General features: G+C 48.4%; 3 protein-coding genes across 3 annotated transcripts in view; 2 read left to right on the top strand and 1 right to left on the bottom strand.

Moving 5' to 3' along the window:
• Nucleotides 1-2,436, top strand: part of SLC35E4 (solute carrier family 35 member E4) — a 6,169-nt gene extending 3,733 nt beyond the window's left edge. Inside the window, exon 2 of the mRNA XM_007461203.1 lies at nucleotides 1,431-2,436. Within this exon, the coding sequence (XP_007461265.1) occupies nucleotides 1,431-1,864 (434 nt within the window). The 3' untranslated portion in view covers nucleotides 1,865-2,436. The remainder of the gene's footprint in view (nucleotides 1-1,430) is intronic.
• A 14,325-nt stretch (nucleotides 2,437-16,761) lies between these two features.
• DUSP18 (dual specificity phosphatase 18) lies at nucleotides 16,762-17,411 on the bottom strand. The gene has a single exon (XM_007461204.1). The coding sequence runs from the start codon at nucleotides 17,353-17,355 to the stop codon at nucleotides 16,789-16,791; it is 567 nt and encodes a 188-aa protein (XP_007461266.1). The 5' UTR covers nucleotides 17,356-17,411; the 3' UTR covers nucleotides 16,762-16,788.
• A 2,012-nt stretch (nucleotides 17,412-19,423) lies between these two features.
• Nucleotides 19,424-19,632, top strand: part of CUNH5orf52 (chromosome unknown C5orf52 homolog) — a 5,948-nt gene continuing 5,739 nt past the window's right edge. Inside the window, 1 exon segment of the mRNA XM_007461218.1 lies at nucleotides 19,424-19,522. Within this exon segment, the coding sequence (XP_007461280.1) occupies nucleotides 19,424-19,522 (99 nt within the window).

Consider the following 19,632-nt stretch of genomic DNA (forward strand, 5'->3'; position numbering starts at 1 on the left):
AGGGCTGGGTGGGATGCAGAACAGGAGCAAGTGGCAGGGGGAGGAAGTTAGGACCTTCCTGCCTGGCTGCCTCTCAGAGGGTGAAATTTGCCAAAGATGAAGTTCACCTGAAATCCTAAACACCTTCCAGTGATCGCAGGCCACGGGCAGCTCGTAATGGTGCTAAATTTGGAGCGGACAAACAGGAGGCATTCCAGTTATCTGTTCATTTCTAGAAATGCTTGACAGAAGGACTGTTGCCTAGAGAACAAAGCCAAAACATCAGAATGAAATGGAGAGAGAAATAAGATTTCCTATTCTAAGCATAGCCTATGAGTAAGCACCTCTGTGGCTCTTTGGAAAGTGTGTGTCAGAAAATGCATAGAGTCTCAGAGAGCCATTGGAGGGGATGGGGAGCCATGACTCATCTCTATCCACAAAAACTGTCTCGTTGCCTTCATGCAAGTACTATCATTTCATCTGAGCCGGGTGTGATTTTATGATGGGCACCGCTGGTTTTGTGAACCAGCTGGGTGGTAATATGAATACACACACACAGGCACACATGTGCAAGGTGGTAGGATCCCCTCTTTCCTCGCAAAGACTAAGGTTTCCTCTGTGTCCTGGATTCATCTTGACAAGCCCCAGCGTTGGTAGCAAAAGATGCTGATTATCAGCGATAAACAGTGAGTGACAGCCGGGAGCAAACAATGACCTTGTTGTTCCCTGTCATCCCAGTAGTCATAAGTGATCGAACATATGATTCAAATGGTTTTTATTATTTCAAACTCTCTATCTTTTTTAAGCTAAAGGCCATATAGCTAGTAAGTGGCAGAACTGGCCTGCTGGTGGCCTGTCCCTACTCTGGCATGGGAGCTGCACTGTGGGGCTGAGGGTGCGAGAAGGGCTGAAGCTAAGAAAGCTGGGTCGGGGCCGCTTGGTTCAGGGCCTTCAAAGTTGGTTAAGAGCCCAGGATGTTTTTCTCCAGGGCCTGGGGAGCCCCTGAAGAATTTTTTTTTTCATGTTTATTGATCAGTGGGACATCACAAGCAGATTATTGTTTCAGCCTGTGGGAGGAGTAGGTGATAACGCTTATTTATCTTATCTTTCTACATTTACTGAGCACTTACCTTCTAAGGGCTTTATGTACATTATCAGTTTAAATCTTTACAACAACCCTGCATATTTAAGGTTTTATTATCCTCCGATTTTGCAGGTGAGGAAACCTAGGCCTATAGAGCTTAAGTGCCAGGTCACAGGTAGTCAGGAGCGGACCCGGGTCTGACTCTGGATTCTTGACCTTCCCGTTACAGAGTGGGAGCCACTAATTCCGCCTGAGGGGTTGGGGCAGACAGGCTTCCTGGAGGATGGGCCAAGGAGGAGGTTGTGCTGGGTTGGCCTCGTGGGGGTTGTCTCGCGCCGGGTGCTGATGGCTGCTGTCCTGGTTGCAGGTGCCCTGCTGCAGGAGGAGAGGTTGGATGCGGTGACCCTGCTGTATGCCACCTCGGTGCCCAGCTTCTGCCTGCTGGCAGGTGCGGCCCTGGTGCTGGAGGCTGGCGTGGCACCGCCGCCCGCCCCCACCGACTCCCGCCTCTGGGCCTGTATCCTGCTCAGCTGCCTCCTGTCTGTGCTCTACAACCTGGCCAGCTTCTCCCTGCTGGCCCTCACCTCGGCCCTCACTGTCCACGTCCTGGGCAACCTCACTGTCGTGGGCAACCTCATCCTTTCCCGGCTCCTGTTTGGCAGCTGCCTCAGCACCCTCAGCTATGTGGGCATTGCGCTCACCCTTTCAGGAATGTTCCTTTACCACAACTGCGAGTTCGTGGCTTCTTGGGCTGCCCGCCGGGGCTTCTGGCGGAGAGACCAGCCTGGCAAGGGTCTCTGAGACCTGAGGGAGCGCAGGGACCACGCGGGACTGCCTTAGCCTGAATCCAGCCTTGGCCCGTGGCCATGGGAAAACAGGGAGAGTGGGCAGCCTCTGGGGCCGTCGGGGGAGATGGGTCTTCCTGCAGGGCCACCTTGGAGGCTGGAATGGGGACTCCCAGAGAGACCCACCTCCTGTCCCTGCCTGCCTCTCCTCATCACAGACCCCACTCACCACTGGATGGTGGGTCCAAGCCCGGCCCAGTCACTGACTGTGCTTGTCAGAATAATTATTACGATTAGTATCAACTACTACGCCGAAAACTGCTGGCCAAACTTTGAAAACCTCACCGTGTTCTAATGATGAAGATGATGATGATGGTGGTGATGATGATGATAATGATTCTTGGGGGTCGCACAATCCTTCCTCCAGGAAATTGGGGAGGCAGCTAGGAGGCCCAGGGAAGGGCTTTGCTGCTGGGCTTCGCTAGGGAGTTGGGGTCGTCTGTGCCAACTCCAGGCAGCTGCTGTGGCCTCAGCCCTGGGCCCCCAGTTTTGGGTCTTCCGTCCTCAAATAAACTATTTTTGCTTGTACACCTGTGTCATTCCTCGGGGTGGCAGCCAAGGGCCGATAGCTGCCAGCTGCCCGCAAGGAAATGAGGACCCCCTCCCTTACCAACCAGGGCCTGGCCAGGGCCCCACACCAGCCCTCTGCTCCGGCCCCTGCACGCCATCTTCCCGCAGCCCCGGGGGCACCTCCTAAAACACACTCTTTGTGTGGCTCCACACTGCTCTTGGGACAAGGTCAGAGCTTCCTGCCCCAGACCATAGGGCCCTCGGGGCCTGGCCCCACAGCTTCACCAGGCTCCTCTCCCCTCTCCCCTCCTTGGGCTCCACCTTCCATCTGCACCCGCTTCCTTCAGGTCCACCCCCCCCAACCCCCGACACCAAGCCTCCCCACCGGAGCCTCTGCACATGCTGGTCACCTGTCTGCTGTCCACTTTCTACATCTGATTCTCCCTTTCTCATGGCGAAACCCTTGCCTGGGGGTGAAAACCCAAACATGCAACCCTCCTCTAAAAGAAAAACCAAAAAAGAAGCCTGAGGAAGAAAGGGCCTGGATGAGGGGCCGTGCCCAGGGCTGTGGGCGCAGAGGGCAAGGAATCGAGTGGCTCCATGGAAGGAGGAGCACTGGGGGGCGGGGGCACCTGGAGGGCTGGCCCAGCTCAGCTGCATCACATCTCATCCTTCCCTTGGCTGTAAGCACTTAACTCCCGCCACCTACCTGCCTCTGCTGGGGGCCACCTGTTAAAAACCATAAGGTCCCTGCCTGGGTTAGAGAGACCTGGGGCCTAATCCTGCTCCGCCTGCCTCACTGTGTACCTGGGGTAGGTACCTCCCCTCCTTGAGCCTCAGTTTCCATATCTACAAAATGGGCTGATCATCCCCGAGGAGAGGATTCCAGTGAGGAGCCTGGTAGGCGGGGCCCGGGGAGGAGAGAGAACGATGGGGCCAGTGGGCTTGGTCCCTATCTTGGGCTAGTCATCCACTCTCTCTGAGCCTCGGCTCATCTGGAAAATGGGAGGATGGGAGCTAGACCAGGCCAGGGTTGGGGTCTCGGGGGCCTGGGACTCGGAGGAATCGTGCATTCCTTCACGTAGCCAGAATTCGTGGAGGACTGCTGTGCCAGCCAGTGATAGACAGGGCTGCATGGAGAGGCAGCCCCAGGCTGGGGGTGGGGGCAGTGAGGGCCTGGGAGGCACCTGGCCCGGGCAGGACAGGCGCAGGGTTTCCTGGCTCTGGCCTCAGCCCAGGCCCGTCTTGCGGAGGGTAAGTGGTCCTAGGCTGAGTCACTCACCACCCACCCTCCCTGTGACTCAGAGATGCTACTGGCCCTGCCCCGTCCGGTGCAGCCTGGATACCTCCGGGCTCCGCACTGAGGCTTGGCCAGACAGGACAGAGGATGAATGGCTTCAGGTGGGTACCGCCTCCTTGGTCCTCAGGACCTTCCCCATTCAAGGAGCCCCCTGCCATAGTAGGAGCTTCCTGCAGCGCCCTGGCCCTGGCTCCTGGGCCCCAGGGAATGCTTGGCTTTAGAGTGAGCCTCCCATCAGATCAGAGCCAGCCCCTGGCGGTTGTGGGGGCAGAGTGGGGGGAATTGGAGCTGTGCTTGACCTGGGGGCCACCCAGCATTGAGATGATTCCCTCAGGGTCAGAGTTAAAGCCCTCCCTACCACCCCTGCCCGCAGTGGGCACAGTGAGCACTGGCCTGGCAGTCAGAAAGCCTGGGTTTGTGTCCTGGCCCCCTTTCTCGCCTGTCGGACCTGTCTGGTCTCTGCCGGCTTCACAGGGATACTCACAGGGAAGGGCTTATCAGGTGATTCCCATTGACAGCCCTCTGGACTCTGCTTCTTGTTCTGTTTCCTTGCGCGAGACACTTCACCTCCCCAGCCTCCCTCCTTGTGCCCAGTCCCTGCTGGGAAGCCATCTCTGGATAACAGATGTCACCTTCCTTTGGGGGTGGGGGTGGGGGGGTCTCTTCCCTACCCTCACCCCTCCCCCTCTCCATGCCAGGCTGGGTTGAAAGCCACAAAGCTCACCCCAGCTCCCTGCACCTCTCCAGGCAGGGCCCTGAGCACATCCCACTCTCAGAACTGCCTGCTCACCGCTGTCTCCCCAGCACCAGCACAGAGCCTGGTGTGGATGGAGTAGGTGGGAGAGAATACCAGTCAAGAGCAGGGGTTGGACCCGGGTTCAAACCCCAGCCCTGGTGTGTCTGAGCTGTGTGACTTTGGGCGGGAGTCTTCCCCTCCTGTGGCTCTGCGTGTTAAGTGGGGGCAGCGGCAGAGCCTCACCCGTCTGGCTCTGGGAGGCAGCAGGAGCTAACGTACATGCCCAGTGCTTAGCGACAGTGCCTTAAACTTGTGGATGAAAAATTAACCAGTCGATCTAAGAAAGAAACGGAAATTTTATTAGAGCCAATTTGAGGATGGCTCAAATAAAAGGATGAGCATCTCAGAAAGCTCTGAGAACCGTTCCGCTCATTAGCAGACCAGGCACAGTTATGTAAGTTTTTTTTAAGACAGAGGGCTGTACATCAAATGACATATTATTGACAACTTACATAATCCAGATCTAAGCATCATCGTGGTGGGTCATGTGACCCCTTAGAAGATCAGGAAGGGGTGTTATCTTTTAAGGAGTTGCCTGGATGCTGGAAGAATGTTGCTCTTTATGGTTGAGCAGGTATTCCTGCTTATGAGGGAGGTTTGGTCGATGCATAAATGCAGATACACAATGCACAGTGTGGGGAGAGAGGAGGCCAAAAGGCAGAGAAGAATTTTATATGTTTAGGTTTATCCTGTCTTGCCATTAGATATGAATTTTATTTCACAAACCTAACAGGTCCTCGAGCCATGTTAGCAGACTGGCTCACTACAAACGCCTCCCAGTTCCTCTCCCAAGACTTCTCTTGCTGCCCCCACCCCCAGGCTTCCTTTGCACATCGAGGGCCCCAGGGCATGCTCTTGCCCCAGCTCTCATCCCCTCACCCTGCCTTGGAGGAAGCTGGGTCTGTGCTGGGCATCCTGCCATTGTTGATTCAGAACAAAGCTTCTGCCTTGTCTCAGCCCCAGCTGCCAGGGGGCCCCTCCCATCCTCCCCAGGGGGGCCTTGAATTGTCATTCCAGGGGGCCAGGGTAAACAAGGACTCTTGCTCCCAAATCAGCTCAGGGATGCCAGGGACTCCACCATCACACTTCCTGCTCAGTTGTAAATACTTCTGAGAAATAACACAAAATACAGTGGAGAGCCATGGAAGGTTTTGAGCAGGCAAGGACCGTGATGGAACAACAAATGTTTTTTGATAACGGCCCTTCAGTTTGGTCTGGATCCTACATGGAGGAGAAATTGAAGGGGCTTGGGACAGGAGGCAGGGAGACAAGGGAAGAACTATTGTTGTGGTCCATTGAGCAAATGACAGTGGGGCCCATGTCTTGGGTGTGGTGCAGGGTAGCATCACTTGTACTGATTTGGGGTAACAAGTTATCCCCAAACATTATGGCTTAGAGCAATGAATATAAATTATCTCAGTTTCTGTGGATCAGGCATTTGGGAGTGGTTGAGTGGAATAGTTCTGACTCAGGGTCTCTCATGAAGTTGCAGTCAAATGTCAGCCAGGGCTGCAGTCATATATATAAAGGCTTGACTGTGGCTGGCAGGTCCACTTCTAAGATGAGTCTTTCACATGGCTGTCGGCAGGAGACCTCAGTTCCTTGCCATGTGGGCCCTTCCACAGGACTCCTTGAGTGTACTCATGGCATGGTAGTTGGTTTCCACCAGAGTGAGTGATTCAAGAGAGCAAGAAGCTTCAATGTCCTTTTTGATCCAATTTCAAAAGTCACACTCATTTCTCTAATATCTTCATTTATTAATTCAAATTATTGTCATTTCTCTGATGTCTTATTGGTTACAAGTCAACCCTGTTCAATATGGGCCCTCCCACCTTGACTACATAAGGGCATGCACCAGGAGGAGGGGATCATGGAGGTCAGTTGAGATCATTGAGGTCACCTCTGAGGCTGGCTACATCAGCTTGTTGAGTGAGTGGGGACACAGCCTGGGGCCATGCGGAATGAGTCTGGGAGCTTCCTGCTCCAGGCCGGATCTCGTCAGCTACACTTCTGAATCCTTCCTGACACAGTACTATACAATCCTGGCCGACAGCAGGCACTTGGCAAATGCTTATCTCTGTGACGGCTGGAGGCTTCTTCCTCTGGTCCCCACTGCAGACAAGGAGAAGGCCTGGGCTCCTGGGTCTGACAGGTAAAGCTCTGGTTCTCTGATGTTTCCAAGCCCACTCCCCGTGACCTCTCCAGCTATATGAGGCCACCCCTGCTCCCTGTGCCTGATGGAGCCTTGCAGTACCTAGGCCTCCTTCTGCCCCTCCTGACTGCCACAACCCTCATCTGCCCCCTCTCTCCTTCCCCAAACACTGCCAGCATCCCACTGGGTAGATTCTGGCTCAGCAGTACCTGCTGCCTGGGCTGGGCACTTCTCTTTATATGTTTAAACTTTCTTTGGTGGAAGAACCCTTGTCCATGCTTCTTATGCTGGAGCCTGATATCAAATAAGCCAAAGCAGAGTTGCCCTAGATGAACCAGGAACCCCGCACACCTCTGCCAAGTTTCCCAGGTGAAAACCACAGATCTTGTTCAACCCTTATACACGTAGAGAACTAAAGCTCAAAGAGATGGCCTTAGTCCACTGGGCTGCTATAATAAAATGCCATAGCCTGGGTAGCTTATAAACAATGGAAATTTATTGCTCACAGTTCTGGAGGCTGGAAGTCTGAGATCAGGGTGCAGGCATGGTCGGGTGAGGGCCCTCTTCTGGGTTACAGGCTTCATTTATAAGGGCACTAATGCCATTCTTGAGGGCTCCACTCTCATGACCTCATCACCTAATTACCTCCCAAAGGCCCCAACTCCCAATACTATCACCTTGGGCATTAGGTCTCAACATATGAATTTTAGGGAGACACCAATGTTCGGACCATAGCAGCGATCTTGCACAAAGAGGGAGCAGCAGGGCGAGGTCTTCATCTCCTAATTCTTGGGATTCTGCCGTTCCTTGCTCCCCACTCTGTTGTGAAGAACAGAGCCAGAGTGTGAGGTTATAGGGGTGTGCGGGGTCCGGCCCAGGTTCACAGGGGGTGTCTGCCAGATATTCCCCAGCTCAGTCAGTAAAACATTATTTTCTTCAGGGGAAAGGCATTATATATATATTTTCCCAAGGGAAGTCTAGAAAGATCTGTGGTAAGAAGCTTTTATGTGTGTTTAAAACTTTCTGCTTTTGAGTGTCTCTTGGCACCTGTGAGAGGCGGAGTAGGATGGTGTATTAGTCCAGGTCCTCTGAGAAGCAAGCACCAAGATGGGATTAAAAGTGCAAGGATTTTATGAGGGCAAACATTTGTGAGAGAAAATAGGAAGGGGGCTGGGAAGGCCAGGAGAGCCCATCAGACTGTGATGCAAGTGGAGGAGAGAGGGAAGGAAGTTTGGCGGGAAACTCTTTTTTTTTTTTTTTTTTTTTGCGGTATGCGGGCCTCTCACTGCTGTGGCCTCTCCCGTTGCGGAGCACAGGCTCCGGACGCGCAGGCTCAGCTCAGCGGCCATGGCTCACGGGCCCAGCCGCTCCGCGGCATGTGGGATCTTCCCACACCGGGCCACGAACCCATGTCCCCTGCATCGGCAGGCGGACTCTCAACAACCGTGCCACCAGGGAAGCCCGGGAAACGTTCTTGACCACACAGCTGACAGCAAGGAAGCCAATCAAAAGAGTCCATGTCTCCCAGGACTGGGCCTGCCTTGGTATCCCTGCTATACTGGGGAATTGGCTAGAAGGAGCCTGAGGGAAGTCTAGTCTCAGCATAAACATGGCGATGGATTTCAAAGTGTCATGGCGGGGCCCTTGTTCGGTATTGCATCCTGTAATCGGAGGCCTGTGGGACACGTTCTATGGCCACCCCAGATGGCATGGTGACTCCCATTTTACAGGCAGAATTCCAGAAAAATTCCAGGGTCTGCCTGAAGTCACAAAGCAGGATGAGAATCCTAACCTCTCGACTCTCATCCCAAGCTCCTTCCTGTGTGACATAAGTCCACAGTCCAGAGGTGGTTGATGGATTCTTAGTGCATCTGGACTTAGCATCCCAGTAGGTAAGCAGGGCTGTGTGCTTCAGGGTCAAGAGCTACCTGTCCCTAGATTTGTAATGAGATCACCACCTCAACAGAGGTTGTTCAGGAAAATCCTCAGGGCCACCGTTTATCTGGCAGGGTATTATGAACTTCACAGAAACGTCTCACACCAAATTTAATTGACTTTAATTCATCATAAAGAAAGAAAGTGATTCTGTACTTTTGAAGTAGGAAAGTTAAAAGTTCATGAAATCAGAGGCTTGGAATCTCTGCTCCAAGCCAGGCTGTTGGGCTGTGAGGGACATTTCATTCTCCCCTCTTACAGGATTGCGTTAAAACTCCAACATGACAGGAATTCCAATGGTCAGGACTCTGCGCTTCCACTGCAGGGGGGCACAGGTTTGATCCCTGGTCAGGGAACTAAGATCCAGCCTCTCTACTCTGAATCCAGAGGAACAGAGTAGACTGTTTGCAAAAAAGGACCTGGACCCTCTCAAGAGCTCTCAACCTCCACTTCTTCCACTTGGGATGTGAAATGCTGGTCCTGCCATATCCAAATCTGAATATTGAAAGAATAATCTAAAACGGAGGATCCAAAATTATATTTTCTCAACTATGAACAAAAAAGAATGCATAGAAAGAAGGAAATATACCACAATACCTAAGTGTTGACTTGCTTACTGCTTGAGGATAGTATTGTAGATGGACCGTATTTATTTTCCTTTTTCCACAAATGAGTATGTAGTTTTAAAAATACATTTCTTAGGGTGCCAGTTCTGACTAAGATAGAGTAAACATAGTCTGTCCTTCCCACTGAATGCAAATAAAAACCCTGGGCAGAATGCAGGAAGCAGCTCTCTGAGGACTCTGAAAAAGAAATGGTAGCATGTGGACTGGGAAAGGGAACCAGAACTTGGAGTATAAACAATCTGGTGGCGAGTCTCCTGTTTTGCTTTTTGCTCCTGTATCTGCTGGCCTGGTCTCAGAGGTCAGCGTGACTCCTGGAACTGTGCAGTGGACATGGAAAGAAAGAATTCCAAGAGCAGCCCTGTCTTTCTGGTCTAAGGAGTAGGAAGGAAGGCCTCTTTAGGACAGAAAGAGTGAGGGAAATCTCTTTTTTTGTTGTTCTTTTCTCATATAGTCCTGTCCCCGGGCAAGCCTCATACTGAAGTTGAAACTGGGCAGCAGAAGTAGCAGTAGCAGTGGAAGCCGGGAAAGCAACTAAAACTCGGAGGGGAATCCTTTTGTCTGACCAAAAGAACTGTGGCTTGAAAGGTGTGTGTGCTGGGGAGGAATCACTTTGCTTTTTTCTCTCTGTTCGTCCTGTCACCTGGTCCTAGAGCAGAACCGGTCACAGAATGTATGCAGGAGAGCAGGGAGACTAAAAGCCCTGATTTCTAGCTGGAGGACCAGGGAAAGGGTGGTCTTGAAAACTGGGGAGTGTGGGAGAAACTGTGGAGAGGAGGAAGCTTGAGAAATGGATCCCATAGGCTCACGTGTATGGATCTGACCCTAAACATTATTCCAATGACTTTGAGAATGAAACTACTATGCAGACCACCCAGATATCAGACCGGGACCTGGGTGGCACAAGCTTAGGGCAGATTTGACTTACGTTGCAAAAGTTTTGAAAACTGATAATTGAACTATGGCCCTGTTAAAAAAACAAAATTCAACTGCGTAAATTTAAAAAATCTTATTGGCTTTATTCAGTGATTCATGAATTGAGAAGTATCCAATCTAGCAAACATAAAGAGCTCTGAGGAAAGACTTTTATAGGCAAAAGGGAGCAGAAACGAGGAAGTTATTCTAGGCAGAAAATAGCATTGGTTATTGCAAGGTTACTTTCCTTTAGGGGATGGCAGGGGTCTATCAGGCAGATTACCTAACTAGGGCTGATCAGGTGATTCCTGTTTGACTGGTTTAATATTCCATTTCTGGGTTAGCTGAAACTAGTTAAGTCTCAGTTTGGTGATGTGGGGCTTAGCATAAGTGACTCCATTTGGGGCCTGTTGTCTTGTTTTTAACAGACCACAGGAGGCACACCAGAACTGATCCTAAATGGATCAAATGCCTCCTAAAACAAAGACTCAACATTTTCCATAGGATTTAACCAAGACCTAGAGTCTCACAATATAATATTCAAAATGCCCAGGATACAATCCAAAATTACTCTGCATACAAAGAACCAAGAAAGTCTAAACACTGAGATGACCCAAATGTTGGACTTATCAGAAAAAGACCTTAGAAATGAAAAGATAAAAAGTCTCAACAGAGAAATAGAAGATATAGAAAATAACAAAATTAAAAATTTTAAACTAAGAAAATACATTAATCAAAATTTGAGGGCTTCCCTGGTGGCGCAGTGGTTGAGAATCTGCCTGCCAATGCAGGGGACACGGGTTCGAGCCCTGGTCTGGGAAGATCCCACATGCCGCAGAGCAACTGGGCCCGTGAACCACAATTACTGAGCCTGCGTGTCTGGAGCCTGTGCTCCGCAACAAGAGAGGCCGCGATAGTGAGAGGCTTGTGCACCCCGATGAAGAGTGGCCCCCGCTTGCCACAACTAGAGAAAGCCCTCGCACGGAAACGAAGACCCAACACAGCCATAAATAAATAAATAAAGTAAACTGTCAACAAGTAAAAATAAATAAACACTATTAAAAAAAAAATTTTGAAAATATATTGGATGGCCTTAGTAGCAGAATGGCAGAGGAAATTCAGCGAACTTGAAGTCAGATCCGTAGAAATTATCTGTAGTAAGCAGAACATCCACCTCTGCCAAATGCCCTGTTCCCTGGAACATGTGACCGTTACTTTACATGATAAAAGAGAGTTTGCAGATGTAACTGAGGTTATGGACTTTAAAATGCAGACTATCTAGATTATTGGGTGGGCCTAGTCTAATCACATGAATCCTTGAAAGCAGAGATTTTTCTCTGGCTGGATTCGGAGGTGCAGCAGAAGGAAAAGTCAGAGGTATTCAAAGCTTGAGAGGGACTCAACCCACTTTTTTTGGAGGGGCCACATGGAAAGCATTAAAAGGAGTGTGGGCAGCTTCTAGGAGAACAGAGCAGGCCCCAGCTGATAGTTAGTAAGGAAGTGAGGTCTTTTTCAACTACAAGGAACTGAATTCAGGCAACAATCTCAGTAAGCTTGGAAGCAGAATCTTCCCCAGAGCCTCCAGTAAAAAACATACATGGTTTCAGCCTTAGGAAACGCCTTGATTTTGGCCTTGTGAGACCCTAAGCAGAAGACTCAGTCAAGCCCAGCCAGACTTCTGACCTATAGAAATTGTGAAGTAATAAATAGGTGCTGTTTTAAGCCACTAAGTTTGTGGTAATTTGTCATAGCAGCAAGAGAAAACTAATACATTTCCCAATATGAATAGCAGTGAGAAGTAGTAAGATATTAATTTAAGTGGATTATGAAAAGTTATATGTATATTATAATCTCTAGTGCAACCTCTAAAAAAATCTATACAAAATTAAAGTGGAATACTTAAAGAGATTAATAATTCAAAAGAAGGCAGGAAAAGGGAAATAAAGGAATGAAAAACAGAAAGGACAAATAGAAAACAATAAAATGGTAGACTTAAATCCAAATATCAATATTTTGGGCATAAACACACCAATTAAGAGACAAATTGGATGTATTAAAAAAGACCCAACTACATGCTATCTACTGGAAACACACTTTAGATTAAAAATAAATGGATATAAAAAGATGTATCACACAAACACTACTTAAAACAAAGCTGGAGTGGTTATATTAATGTCAGACAACATAGACTTCAAAAAATTAAGAGACAGTGCATATTGATAAAAGGGTCAATTCACCACGAAGACATAAAAATCCTAGGTATGTATGCACCTAAAAACAAAGCTTCAAAATACATGAAACAAAAATTAATAGAATTGAAAGGAGATGTACACAAATCCACAATTTTCGTTGGATACTTCAACATTCCTCTCTTAGTAATCAATAGAACAAGTAAAAAGAAAACCAGGAAGAGTATAAAAGAATTGAAACCACCATCAATCATCTGGTCCTAATTGACATTTATTGAACACTCTATCCAAAATAACCTTTTTTTCCCCCAAGTGCATATGAAACATTCACCAAGACAGACCATATCCTACGTCATTAAGTAAACATTAACAAATTTAGAAGAAATGAAATCATACAACATATGTTCTCTGACCTTGATGGAATCAAACTAGAAACAAATAACAGAGAGATGGTTGTAAAATTTCCAAATACTTAGAAGTTAAACTACACATTTCTAAATAATACATGGATTAAGGAGGACATTACAAGGGAAATTAGAAAATGTTTTGAAATGGATAAAAATGAAAATGCAATATATAAAACTTTGTGGGATGCAGGTCTCAAATCAATAATCTAAGTTTCCACCTTAGGAAATTAGAAAAAAGAGCAAAATAAACTCAAAGCAAGAAGAAATATGGAAATAATAAAGAGCAGAAATCAATGAAATAGAAAAGGGAAGAACAATAGAGAAAATTAAAGACACAAGGTAGGTAATTCTTTAAAAAGATTTTTTAAATTGATAAACCTCTAGCCAGACTAACAAAGAAATAGAGAACACAAATAATCAGTGTGGAGAATGGAAATGTGATGTCACTATAGACCCTGCAGTTAATAAGGATATTAAGGGAATACTATAAACAATTCCACATGCATAAATTTGACAATTAGATGAAATGGACCTATTCCTCGAAAATCACAAACTACCAAAACTCACCCAAGATAAAATAGATAATTTGATCAATCCTTTAACTATTAATGGAATTGAATTCTTTGTTAAATCCTTCTGAAAAAGAAATCTCCAGGCCCAAATAGTTTCACTGCTGAAGTCTACCAAACATTCAAAGAAGAAATAACACCAATTCACATATCTCTTCCAGAAAATAGAAGAGAGAATACTTTCCAACTCTTCCTTAACCTAATAAAGGGCAACTACAAAAAGGCCTATAGCTAACATCATAGTTAATGGTAAAAGACTGAACACCTTCTAAGATTAGGTATAAGGTAAGACTTACTATAAAAGCTACAATAATCAAGATAGTGTGGTATTGGTAAAAAGAAAGACATGTATCAAACAGAATGAAGAGTATGCAAAGGTGCAAAGGCAGCTCAATGCACAAAGGACAGCCTTCAACAAACGGAGTTGAAACCATTAGACATCCACATGAAAAAATATGAACCTCAAACTAAACCTCACACCTTATACAAAAGGATCATGGAAATAAGTGAAAATTTTAAACTCTCAAACATTAGAGAAAATCTTTGTGATATTAGGTTAGGCAAAGTGTTCTCAGACGTGACAACAAAACAACGATCCATAAAAGGAAAAACTGGTAAGTAGCACTTCATCAAAATTTAAAACTTTTGCTCTGAAGAATACACTTTTAAGAGAAATGAAAAGACAAGCTAGACTGGGGAAAAATATTTACAAATCCATATCTAATAAAGGACTTGTATCCAGAATATACAAAGAATTCTCAATATTCAATAGTGAGAAAACAACTCAATTTAAAAACGGGTAAAAAAGTTGAATAGACACTTCACCAAAGAGGGAATGTGGAAGGCAATTAAACACACAAAAAGATGCTTAGGGCTTCCCTGGTGGTGCAGTGGTTGAGAGTCTGCCTGCTGATGCAGGGGACACGGGTTTGTGCCCCGGCCCGGGAAGATCCCACATGCCGCGGAGCGGCTGGGCCCGTGAGCCATGGCCACTGAGCCTGCGCGTCTGGAGCCTGTGCTCCGCAACAGGAGAGGCCACAACAGTGAGAGGCCCGCATACCGCAAAAAAAAAAAAAAATGCTTAACATCATTAGAGAAATGCAAATTAAAACTGCAATAAGCTAATACCATACACCTATCAGAATGGCTGAAATAAAAAATATTGGCAGTTCCAAACACTGGCGAGAAACTGGATCTCTCATAGTGGAAGGCAAAATGGTATTGCCACTCTGGAAATCTGGTAGTTTCTAAAAGTTAAACATAACCTTTACCATACGACTGAGCAATCCCACTCATAAACTTATGTTCACATAAAAACCTATGCACAAATATTTGTAGCAGTTTTATTCAAAATCACCCAAAGCTGGAAACAACCCAAATATCCTTCAACGGGTGAAGGTAAAACAAACTGTAGTGCATCCAACAATGGAATACCACTTGGCCATAAAAAGCAACATGTGTGAATCTCAAAGACAGACAGAAAGTAGCCAGTCTCTAGATGTGACATCCTCTATGACTCTATGTATGTGGCAATGTGGAAAAGGCAAATCTATAGGAAATGGAGAACAGATAGGTGTTTGCCAGAGGTTGGTGTGGGGCAAAGGTGTGATTGCCAAGGGGCAGCGTAAGGGAATTCTTTGGTTGATGGAACCGCCCTGTGTCCTGATTGTGGAGGTAGTTACACGAATGTGTTAAAACACAGAGAACTTTACACAGGAGAAAGTTAATTTTATGGTATGTTAATTTAAAAATGTTAAAAACTGAAACAAAAGATATTCAAATAAATTTCTCTTTAAAAATGTTTTCAAAGAAATTTTCCACCTGGGTTTCTTCCTGATGGGCTTCTTCTGCTTTGGGGGGGCTCTGCCATACCAGCCCTGGTGTTTGTGGTTCTGTTTATTCATCTGTAAAATGAGATCAGTCTTGAGTAGCGATTTTCCTTCTCCCCCGACCCTAAAATTACACCCCTGGGCAGGCCCTTTGTGGAAGTGAGGGTGGGGCAGGTTTGGAGAAAAGGAGCATTTGGCCTCCAGTGGGCTCTGACCCACGAGCAGTTGTGCTCTTGACTGGCCCATGAACTGTTTGTCTGAAAATCTCTAGATTAGAATAGCTGCTCTTGACCCAGATCCACACACACCTGGGAGGTTTGAACAATCTTGGATTTCAGGGCCTACTGGTAGGGCCCACTCATTTATCCCTTTGGCACATAACCCACTGGACCCCAGCGGTCAGCCAGACCAGGGCACTGGCTCTAACGATCAGCAATCTAAACAAGGCCCTTTGGGGGAAGCTGTGTGCTCCTTGTTCTAGGAGTCTCAGGTTGCGCATGGACTAAACATTGTGCTTAATCCAATGGGAAGTCTGAAAAGGCTTCGAGGTCTAGGCCTCCTTAAAGGCAGGGTCTGAAAGGACCGAAACCATTTTTCTCCCACACAGGATGACGTTTTGGAAGAGTACTTTCTAAGCAATAAAGGTCTGTGCGCAGATCGGGGAGCTGCTGTTGTGAAGACGACTTGCTGACCCAGGGCAGCAGGGCCAGAGTATCATTCGTGATGAGAGCTGCCAGTTACACCAAGCACCAAGCACCTACCATGTGCCAGGCACTGTGCTAAGGAAGCACTGAATCTTCACGACAACCCTGTGAGGAAAGGGCTGTCATCGCCTGGACGAGGAAACTGAGGCTCCAAGAGGCCCCACATCACACAGGCAGGAGGTGACAAGGCTGGGTTCTGGTCCACAGCTCCAGCCTTCTGAGCTGAGGCCTGTGAGAGAAACCTCTGAGCCTGATGTCAGGCCTGCTCTCCACACGTGCCCCGAGATGGAGACTAATACCACCTTTCATCAAAGGCTGGTAGGGGATCTTGCCACATACAACAGCGCTCAAAAAGAAATGTTTTTAAAGAAATTTTATACAATGGAATGCTTCCTTTGAAAACTATCTTATGCGTAAGTCCAATCTAGAAGACCAGAGTTGAAGGTGGAAGCAGGGTTGGCTTGGGGCCCCCAGGGCTCCTGGAGTACCGCTTGAAGGCTACTTATCCAGTAGGTTGGCACTTACTGTGAGAAGCATGGGAGGTGCCATGATGCTTAAGGCCGGCTTCGTGTTCAAAAGAATGAGGCAGAATTGTGGCAGACCCATCCCTGGGTTGGTCGGTCGTGGGGAGGGCTGCAGAATACCAAACTTGCCATATGCGCTGGGTGCTGGTCCATTTGGTTCACTCTTCCCTCTGGTCGGCAGCCATGAGCTGTCACTCGCAGGGTAGGAAACTTATCTTCACCATCTTACATTTAATAAGCTGAATCTTTAAAGTTATGAATTATAAGATTAAGAGCTGCAGTACCCTTCCTTTTTTCTTGCCCTTAAAAAAGGCATCATCTGGTTTTTCTGTATCAGTGAAAGTAGAATGTTTTAAGTACAGATCTTGGTGTAGGATCAATGGCAGATCTGTACCTCTGACAATGGGGCAGGGGCTGGTGGAATGGCTCACAGTGGAATCATCAGACGGACCTCCTTCTCATAGATGTCGGGGATCACTCCCATGGGGGAGCTGACCATGTGCACAGTGTTCTTGCCAAACAGCTGGAACTCATAGTGGATGAGCTGCTCCCAAAAGCCATTGTTGGGCCGGATGATGGGCCGGCATGACTTGGTCCATGTGTGGGCATCCAGCAGGGACATGGTGTGGTATTTCATGAGATAGGCAAGGCAGAGGGCGGCCGAGCGGCTCACGCCGGCAGCACAGTGCAACAGGGTGCGGCCCTGCTTCACCTCCACGCTGTGGATGTGGTCTGCAATGGGGTCGAAGAAGTCACAGAGACGCGACATGGGTGTGTCAGCCACAGGCACCTGCACGTAGTGGATGTCTTCATATAAGGTGTTCACCACCTCCACTGAGACGTTGATGACTGTGGTGATGTGGTTGCTGGAGAGCATGAGCTTGTTGTTGGCTGCTACCCCGTTGCTGATATACAGGCTGCTGGTGATCTGTGAGAGGCCGCTGACCGAGGGCTGCCGGAACTGAACCGGGAAGGCACACGGAGATGCTGTCATCGGGCTGGTGGGTCAGCGGCCAGTGAGACGTAGATGCTGCATCTTCCTGCTAGGCTGTGTCCGTAGAAAACTGCAAGGAGGGAGAAGGGACAAATGAGGAGCCAAAGTTCTGTCCCCCCACTTAACATAATTCAGTGGCTGCCCACTGTCACGATGAGATGGAGCTCCTAAGCTTGGCTGTCAAGGCCACTTGTGGCCCAGCTCCTGCCCATCTCTTCAGCCTCCTGTTAACCTTTCCCGCATCCTGAAGGGCCTTGGCTGGGCTGAGCCACTTACAGTTCCGTATGGAGGGTGGTCCTCTCTGGCCCAGGGCCTTTCCTGCTCTCATCCTAGAACCCCCTTTCCTTACAAGCCTGTCAGGTCCTAATCTGTTCCATTCAGCAGAGGACTGTTGAGCATTGGGATCTTAGCCAAGGGTCACTTCCTCAGGGAAACTTTCCAGAACTACACCCCTCCCCCATATTAGATCAAGTCCCAGCTCCAGGCAGGCCCTATGTGCCCTGCTTCCTAACATTTCCTGAAGAAGTGCTTTTGCCGTGATCTGTCTGTGAGTTCTCTTGGGATATCACTATATCTATCTTCACTCCTACTATATCACCAGTGCCCAGTTGCGTGTCCCCACAAGTAGGTGCTTAAAAATATTTGCTGAGTGAAGAAATGACTCCAACAACCACAACTCTGCCTCCTGAGAGGTTTTCTGGAAAAGATGAGGTCTCTGGCCATGTTTCTCTAGAGCTTTGGGGAGGAGATGGGTGGAGGTGAGGGTGGTTCTTAGGCTGCTGGAGAGGAAGGCCAAAGGCCGCATCGACAAATCCTACCTGCCAGTACCCCAGAGTCCAATGCAATAGGCTCACCCCAGGTAGGGCAGATGGGGTTGGTTTATTCTAGAAGTCTTGTGAGGGTAGGGGAAAAGCCCCACCCCCAACTTCACCCAGTTGGAAGCCTAAATGCTAAGGAATGTTCCGGATCCTCATCATCTGAAAACCCAGAGAGAAGTGAACTGAGGGCCCCCAAAACTAGTACCTAGGGGGCAACAGGAATAGGGCAGACTGCTGTTCATCACAGGGACAAAAAGTGTGCAGAGGAGATACTGCTCTGCAAGGTGAGGGTAGTAATGAGAGGAAAGTCATTTTCATGCTAGTCAAGAAATATTTATCAGGCACTGTAGTAGGTGCTGGGGATACTGAAATGTACAAGTCAACCATGCCCCCGCCCCCCTCAGAGCTCAAAGTCTAGTGGGAGAGACACATTAAATAGGCAATTATGGGTGCAACAGAGTTGGAAAATAGGGATAACAGTAGCTACCTTATAAGAATCTTCTGAGGACTAAATGAGGTAGCCTGGGTAAAGTGTTTAACAACAGGGCCTGGCACATTTATCTACAAATGATAACTACTGTTGCTGTTGTTAGGGAAGTTAAAATGCAGGGCATTGTGGGAATGAAGAATAATGGTATTTATTTCAGGCTGGGGCTACGGAGTTGCGAAGATCGCCTGAAGAAATGACACAAAGATCTGAAGAACGTTTAGCGTAAGGGGGAGGGGGAGGGAGAAAGAGCGACTCGGCAGCATCTCAGTTTCACCATTTTATAGCGTACAAAGCCTTTGGTTCGATCTCCAAAACAGCATAACGAGCCAGTGTCTGGAGTTAATATCTCCATTTTACACACGGGGAAGGTGAGGCAGAGTGGGGAAAAGGACCTGTCTAGGGTCACAAAGCAAGGTTCAAAAGCCGGTCTTTCTGGTCTCATTATGTGTGGGAAAAGTGGGTAAAAACCGCGGAGTTTTCGTTAATCCTGGGTTATAAACGTGGATCAAAGTCCAAGGGTTGATGGGAGAAAGGGGCCGCTTCCAGGGGTGAGTCAGGTAGGTTTCCTGGGGAGTTGGCGTTGGAATGGGCTTCTTCGCCCGCTCAGTGTCAAGACCTCGGTGTCTTACCTCTCTCTCGAGGGCGGGAGGGCAGGTTAGTTCAGGAAACAACCTTGGGCGAGGGTCTCCAGGTGAGAGAAGACCGGTCACGACCCAGGAGCCACAATCCCCGCCGGTCCGGTGCTCCGGTTTCCATAGCAATGGTCCCTCGTCGCGGGGAGGAATGGGCCGTGCTGGGTCTACGGAGAAACCTAGGCCTCGTCTCCTCGTCCCGGAGCTACCCCGCCCAGATTCACCCAGTTACCCGCCCTGCGACCACGCGGGGACTACAGCAGTCCTAGTCAAGAAGTAGGGTCTGCTCTGCGCGCTGCAACCAGCAGCAGGCCCCCAGCCAGTTTCCATGGCAACG

Source organism: Lipotes vexillifer, unplaced genomic scaffold, assembly GCF_000442215.2.
Source record: "Lipotes vexillifer unplaced genomic scaffold, Lipotes_vexillifer_v1.1 scaffold691, whole genome shotgun sequence".
NCBI classification, from domain to species: Eukaryota; Metazoa; Chordata; class Mammalia; order Artiodactyla; family Lipotidae; genus Lipotes; species Lipotes vexillifer.